Source organism: Ursus americanus, chromosome 5 (assembly GCF_024610735.1).
Source record: "Ursus americanus isolate L20-20 chromosome 5, mUrsAme1.1.p, whole genome shotgun sequence".
Lineage (NCBI taxonomy): Eukaryota > Metazoa > Chordata > Mammalia > Carnivora > Ursidae > Ursus > Ursus americanus.
Window position 1 is genome coordinate 83,671,500 of NC_142131.1, and position 8,367 is coordinate 83,679,866.

The 8,367-nt window shown below is 35.2% G+C and overlaps 1 protein-coding gene across 1 annotated transcript; it reads left to right on the plus strand.

The window, feature by feature from the left end:
- The first annotated feature begins 335 nt into the window (after window positions 1–335).
- Window positions 336–1,274, plus strand: LOC123791130 (olfactory receptor 2L8-like). Its single transcript, XM_045795770.1, has one exon. The coding sequence runs from the start codon at window positions 336–338 to the stop codon at window positions 1,272–1,274; it is 939 nt and encodes a 312-aa protein (XP_045651726.1).
- Window positions 1,275–8,367: the final 7,093 nt, after the last annotated feature.

Sequence of the window (8,367 nt, forward strand, 5' to 3'; positions counted from 1 at the left end):
GGACAATGCATACATAAAAAGTATAAGTTCTTATGTTGATAATAACTAAATCTACATACTAAAATAAAATATATGTATCATACTAAAGTCACAGAAATATATTATCCTTACAAATTTACACATTTCCATTAAATACTTTGGAGACAGATGTATGTGCAAACAAGATTTTATGTATGAGTAAAAATTGACTGTTTTTTTCCAAATATGTGTTAAATTTTTTAAGAGCTGCAATTTGTCCTGAATAAATCACAGTGGAAGTAAAATAATGAATTAATAAGATTATTTTTCCGTATTTAATATGTGTCTCTCTTTAGGGGCAACTACATTAATATTCCATGGAAAATATTAATGAAACATCTACTGACTTCTTCTTAATGGGCTTATTCCCACCATCAAGGTTTGGCCTGTTTTTCTTCATTCTCATTTTTCTCATTTTCCTAATGGCTCTGTTTGGAAACCTGTCCATGATCATTCTCATCCTCCTGGACACCCATCTCCACACACCCATGTATTTTCTACTTAGTCAGCTCTCCTTCATGGACTTGAACTACATCTCCACCATTGTCCCCAAGATGACTTCTGATTATCTCTCTGGAAACAATTCTGTTTCTTTCATTGGGTGTGGAGTTCAGTGCTTCTTCTTCATTACTTTAGCTGGTGCAGAAGCATTAATATTAGCCTCTATGGCCTATGATCGTTATGTGGCTATTTGCTTTCCTCTTCACTACCCCATTTGTATGAGCAAAAGAGTGTATATGTTGATGATAACAGGATCTTGGATAATGGGCTCAATCAACTCTTTTGCTCACACTGCATATGTCCTACATATTCCTTACTGCCGATCCAGGACCATCAACCATTTCTTCTGTGATGTTCCAGCCATGTTGACTCTGGCCTGCATGGACACCTGGGTCTATGAGTACACAGTGTTTGTGAGCATCGCCCTCTTCCTTGTATTTCCTTTCATGGGCATTGCATGTTCCTATGGCCAGGTTCTCCTTACCATTTGTCACATGCGGTCAACAGAGGGGAGGAGGAAGGCCTATTTGACCTGCAGCATCCATCTCACTGTGGTGACTTTCTACTATGCACCCTTTGCTTACACTTATTTACGCCCAAGATCCTTCCGATCTCCCACAGAGGACAAGGTTCTGGCTGTCTTCTACACCATCCTGACCCCAATGCTCAACCCCATCATCTATAGCCTGAGAAATAAGGAGGTGACTGGGGCAATGAGAAGAGTGATTCAGAGATCCTGTTCTGTAGAAATGTAGCAAAGTTCTTACTAGTCCTGCTGCCTAATTTCATCTTGTACACTCCTTGAAAACAACATCACTCCAGGATTGAATACCAGGATTACATTAATCTAGAAAATTAAAACAACAGAGATTTGACAAAATAATTATATATTCCCAATCACTCTGATTTTGTGGCAATTTTTCTTTTTTACTTCCTTTTTGTTACAAATAATTTGTTAACTGCATGTTGAAGTCTAAAGGCTGCAGACATTCTCAGTAATGGAAGTACATAAGCAAAGCAGTAAATTTGACCACAATAGACAAAATATGGAAAGAGCCCACATGTCCATTAAAAGTCAAATGGATAAAGAAGATGTAGTGTGGAATATTACCTAGCCATCAAAATAATTAAATCTTGCCATTTGCTTTGACATGGATGGAACTAGAGGGTATCATCCTAAGTGAAATATGTCATTCATTGAAAGATAAATATCATATGATTTCACTCATATGTGACATTTAAGAAAGAAAATAGACGAACATAGGGAAGGGAAGGAAAAATAAAATAAGATGAAAATTGAGAGGGAGGTAAGCCATAAGTGATATTGAACTCTAGGAAACAAACTGAGGGTTGCTTGAGGGGTGGTGGGGAAGGGATAATTGATGATGGATGTTGAGGAGGGCATTTGATGTAATGAGCACTGTGTGTCGAATACAACTGATGAATCATTAAATTCTACTTCTGAAATGTATTTTTTTTTAAAAAATAATCATTTAAAAAAATACAGTCAAGAGTAGTTCTCAGAAAAATTAATCCAATGGCCAGGAAATGACTCAAAACAAATGTAATCAGTTTTTTGAATGGGTTGATCTGTATATATCCAGATTGAAAATCTATTCACATTCTTTAGTCTTCAAATCATCCCATTCAAACCTTCCTTTCTTGTTCTTATAACAATATCTTAGCTTAATCTCATCACTTTTCCAGTAACTTCAAGTATTCAAACTCCAACCAAGCTTCTTCTATCTCATATTCAGTTTAACTCTTACTTTCTTTTTTTCATTTTTCTTAATTCAAATTTTAGTTAGCTAACATACAGTGTAATATTAATTCAGGCGTAGGATTTAGTGATTCATCACTTACATACAACATTCAGTGCACCTAATAACAAGTGTTCTCCTTAATACCCATCCCCCATCTAGCCTCTCCCCCACCCACCCACTTCCATCAACCCTCAGTTTGTTCTCTCTCTTAAAGAGTTTCTTATGGTGGGGCACGTGGGTGTCTCAGTCAGTTAAATATCTGAATCTTGATTTCAACTCTGGTCATGATTTCAGGGTCATGAGGCTTTGTCCTGTATCCTACTCTGTGCTGAGCAAGGAGGCTGCTTAAGATTCTCTCTCTCCCTTTCCTCTGCTCCTCGACCCTGCTCATGCTTTCCCTCTAAAAAATAAAAAATAAAATTGAAAAAGAGAGACTCTTGTAGCTCCTTTCCCTCTCTTTTTTCTTTTCCCCATTCCCATATGTTCATATCTTTTCTTTATTAAATACCACATATAAGTGAGCTCATACAGTATTTGTCTTTCTCTGACTGACTTATTTCACTTAGCGCAATACAGTCTAGGGCCGTCCACATTGTTCCAAATGGCAAGATTTTATTTTTTGATAGCTGAGTAATATTAAATTGTGTACACATATACCACATCTTCCTTATCCATCAGTTTAAGGACATTTGGACTTTTTTCCATAGTTTGGTTATTGTTGATAATGATGTTATAAACATCAGGGTGGATGGGCCTTTTGAATCTGTATTTTTTAATCATTTGGATAGATACCTACTCATGCAATTGCTGGATTGTAGGGTAGTTCTATTTTTAACTTTTTGAGGGAACTCCATACTGTTTTCCAGAGTGGTAGCACCAGTTTGCACTCCCACCAACAGTGCAAGAGTGTTCCCCTTTCTCTGCCTCCTTTCCAACATCTGTTGCTTCTTACCTTGTTCATTTTTGCCTTTCTGAGAGGTGTGAGGTGGTATCTCATTGTGGTTTTCATGTTTATTTCCCTGATGACAAGTGACGTTTAGTGTCTTTCCATGTGTCTGTAAGCCATCTGCATGTCTTCTTTGTAAGAAATATCCATTCATTTTTTCTACCCATTTCTTAGCTGGATTACTTGGGGCTTTTTGTGTTTTGAGTTTTTTAAGTTCTTTATAGATTTTGGATACTAACTCTATCAGATGTGCCACTTCCAAACAACTTTTTCAATTCCATGGGATGCTTTTCAGGTTTGGGGATTATTTCCTTCACTGTGCAGAATCTTTTTATCTTGATGAATTCCCATTAGTTCATTTTTGCTTTATTTCCCTTGTCTCTGGTTATGTATATAGTACGAAATTGCTAGATTTCTTCTGCTAGGTCAAAGAGGTTGTTACCTGTGTTGTCTTCTAAGATTTTGATGTTTTCCTTTCCCACATTTAGGTGCTTCATCCATTTTGAATTTATTTTTGTCTACGTTGTACAAGAGTAGCACAGGTTCATTCTCTTACAAGTTTCTGTCCAATTATCCCAATAACATTTGTAAAAGAGACTTTTTTCCATTGGATATTCTTTTTTGCTATATTGAATATTGGTTGACCATTTAGTTGTTGGGATATCTATATGAATCTTAAGAAAGCAAATTATCATAGGTCTAGCTTGAAAAGATAACTAATTATGATTGGGGGGATGAAAATGGACTGTGGAAGAAGGAAAACCGTTTTCTAAAAGGATTGATGGGAATTACATTTTATTCAGTGCATATTAACCAATCTGAGCCACTCCCCAATCATCCCTCAAAACACTCAACTTTTCATTCTCAAAAGCCATTATTACCACTTAATAAGTTAGTTTCTGTTATGGGCATTTAATTACACATTTAGTGTTATTATAATTCCACTGAACCAGAATTGGGAGGTTGGTTTGGTGTGAACCTCTCTGAACCACTATTTTTAATAGACATATCTGTTTAGACACAAGCTTACAAAGGTTTTTTTCATTATCTTTAGCTTGGCTCCATACCTGAATACCATGGATGAATGGCCATCACTGTTTATGGGATAATTCTCCTATATTCTTATTGTAGGAGGTCAGATGTAAATAAGGAATTTAGAATAAACATGTAAGAAGCATTTCATTATCCAGAGCATCACAGTGATGGATGACTACTATATTAGAACTGGAAAAAGGTATTTTTTCTCAAAATAGAAGATCCACATGTTAGAAGATATACTATGAGTGTGGATATGTGTATACCAAAACTAACTGTGTCTTTAGATATTTCTTGATTATTAACTTACTAAAAGCTTGACTTTGGAATGGCATAAGTATGACTTATCTTCTAGTATATGACGGGGAATTTTCTCTTCACACGAAACTGTATGATAATGCAATAATATTTTCAAAAAAGAAGTGTTTGTTTGACTTGAAAGTCTTACCTCATATCACATAACTGCAATTTCAAATTTGGAAAAATAATAAGATATTTACTGCTTAATATCAATGACCAAATACTCATTGAGCACCAGATCCTAGAAGCTGTATGACCTCTTCTTAAAACCATTACTCTCAGAGCAAGAAACATAATGGACTTTTCTAACATAAAGAAGAAGGCAGAGACTTAGACATAATGTGAAGACAGAGGAATTCACCCCAAATGAAAGATCAAGATAATTCTCACACAGAGAATATAGAGAAACAGATACAAGTAACATGCCTGATGGAGAATTTAAAGGAACATTCATAAGGATATGTACTGGGCTAGGGAAAATAATGGAAGACTTCAGGGAGAACATTACTACATAGATAAAAGAGTTGAAAAAACGTATCAGTCATAAATAAATATCCAATAACTGAGATTCAAAACATGGTTGATGCAATGAACACAAGACTGGAAGAAGCACAGGAAGGAATGAGTGATACAGAACACAAGGCAATGGAAAATATTGAAGCTGAACAAAAGAGAGAGTGAAGAATTACACAGCAAAAGAATAGACTTAGGGAACTCAGTATTTCCATCAAACATAATAACATTTGTGTAATGAGTCTCAAAAGTAAAAGAGAAATGGAGGCAGAAAATTTATTTGAGGAAATAATAGCTGAAAATTACCTTAACCTGAGGAAGGAAACAGAAATCCAGAGCAAGGAATGACATAAGACTCTCCAAAAAATAAAATCAAATTAATTAATTAATTAATTAATTAAAAAAAACAGCCTGGCATGTATTGCAATATGTATTGTATTGCAATAAAATTTGCAAAATATATTGATAATGAAAAAAAGACAATAGAAAAGACTTAAAATCAGTAATACAGAAGTTCTTAAATTACAAGGGAAGACCCATAAGGCTAGCTGCAGATTTCTCAAAAGGAACTTTTTGGCAAACCAGGACGAAGAGGCATGATGTATTCAAAGTGCTGAATGGGAAAAATCTGACGCGAAGAATATTGTATCCAACAAGGATATTATTCAGAATAGAAGGGATTATTTCCCAGACAAACAAAGCTAAAGGGGTTCATCACCACTAATCCAGCCATGCAAGAAATAATAAAGGTGACTCTTTGAACAGAAGAAAAGACCAAAATGAAAAGACAGAAAAGAATAGAGAAAATCTCCAGATACAATGACAAAACAACTAATAAAATAGCACTAAATACATATCTATCAATAATTTATTTGAATGTAAATAGACTAATTGCTCCAATCAAAAAACATAGGGTTTCAGATGGAGAAAAAAATAAAGACACAAACAAAGAAAACAAAGCCACCTATATTCTTTCTTGAAGAGACTAATTTTACTTTTAATAATATTTTATTATATTATGTTAGTCACCATAGTACATCCCTAGTTTTTGATGTAATGTTCCATGATTCATTAATTGTGTATAATACCCAGTGCACCATGCAATACGTGCCCTCCTTACTACCCATCACCAGTCTAACCCATTCCCCCACACCCCTCCCCTCTGAAGCCTTCAGTTTGATGAGACTAATTTTAGACCTGAAGACACCTACTGATGGAAAGTGAGGGGATGTGGAAATATTTATTACACAAATGGATGTCAAAAGATAGCCAGAGTAGCAATACTTATATATGGCATATTATACTTTAAAACCAAGAATGTTGGGGTGCCTGGGTGGCACAGCAGTTAAGCGTCTGCCTTCGGCTCAGGGCATGATCCCGGCGTTATGGGATCGAGCCCCACATCAGGCTCCTCTGCTATGAGCCTGCTTCTTCCTCTCCCACTCCCCCTGCTTGTGTTCCCTCTCTCTCTGGCTGTCTCTATCTCTGTCAAATACATAAATAAAATCTTAAAATAAAGAAATAAATAAATAAAACCAAGAATGTTAACAAGAGACAAAGAAGGCACTATATACTCATAAATGGGACAGCCCAACAAGAAGATCAAACAATTGTGGATATTTAGGCACCCAACATGGGAGCAGCCAAATATATATAACAAATAATAACAAACATAAAGGAGCTCATTGAAAATAATAGGATAATAGTATGGGACTTTTACACTCCACCTACATAAATGGAGAGATCATCTAAATAGAAAATCAACAAGAAAAATATGATTTTGAATGACACACTGGTCCAGATGGACTTAACAGATAAATTTAGAACATAGGTTCACAAAATAGCAAAATACACATTCTTTTTAAGTACACATGGTATATCCTCCATGATAGATCACATAGTAGGTTACAAAATCAGGCCTCAACAGTACAAAAAGATTGAGATCATACCATACATATTTTCTGAACACGACGCTATGAAAATTGAAGTGAATCAAAAGAAATAAATTGGAAAGACCACAAATACTAGGAGATTAAACAACATACTATTAACCAATGAATGGATAAATGACAAAATCAGAGGAGAAATTAAAAAAATACATGGAAACAGATGAAAATGAGAACACAAGAGACCAAAACAATTGATATAAAGCAATAATGATCATAAGAGGGAAATATATAGGAATACAGGTTAACTTAAGAAGCAAGGGAATGTTCAAATAAACAACATAAACTTATACCTAAAGGAGCTTGAGAATTAAGCCTAAAGCCAGCAGAAAGAAGGAAATAATAAATATTAGTACAAAAACAAATGATACAGAAACAAACTAAAAAACAATAGACAATACTACAGATTAATAAAAACAGGAGCTAGTTCGTTGGAAAAAATAATGAATTGATAATTCCCTAGTCAAACTTATCAAATAAATGAAGACAATACCCAAGTAAATGAAACCACAAATGGGAGAGGAGAAAAACTAATGAACACCACAAGAATACAAACAATGATAAAAGAATATTATGGAAAACTATAAGCCAACAAAGTGGATAACCCGGGACAAATGGACAAATTCTTAGGAGCATATGAGTAACCAAAATTGAAACAGAAAGAAATCTAATGCTGGAACAGACTGATAACCAGCATTACTGAAAAAATAAATTGAGTCAGCAATCACAAATCTCCCAACAAATGAAAGCCCAGGTCCAGGTGGTTTCACAGAAAATTTCTACCAAATATAAAGACGAGTTAATGCTGGTTCTCAAACTATTTCAGAAAACTACTGAAAAAATGTTCAAAATCATTAGCCATCAAGGAAATTCAAATCAAAACCACATGAGATACTACCATACGCCAGTTAGAATGGCAAAAATTGACAAGGCAGGAAACAACAAATGTTGGAGAGGATGTGGAGTATGGGGATCCCTCCTACATTGTTGGTAGGAATGCAAGTTGGTACAGCCACTGTGGAAAACATTGTGGAAGTCCCTTAAAAGTTAAAAATTGAGCTACCCTGATCCAGCAATTGCACTACTGGGTATTAACCCCAAAGATATAGACACTGTGAAGAGCAGGGCCATATGCACCCAATGTTCATAGCTGCTTTGTCCACAATAGCTAAATCGTGGAAGGACCGAGATGCCCTTCAACAGATGAATGGATTAAGAAGCTGTGGTCCATATATACAATGGAATATTACTCAGCCATCAAAAAGAATGATTTCACAACATTCGCTGTAACACGGACGGGACTGGAGATAATGCTAAGTGAAAAAAGTCAAGCAGAGAAAAACAA

Bases quoted from the DNA above. Each gene is read 5' to 3' on its own strand.
- LOC123791130 (XM_045795770.1), top strand. From the start codon at position 336: ATGGAAAATATTAATGAAACATCTACTGACTTCTTCTTAATGGGCTTA.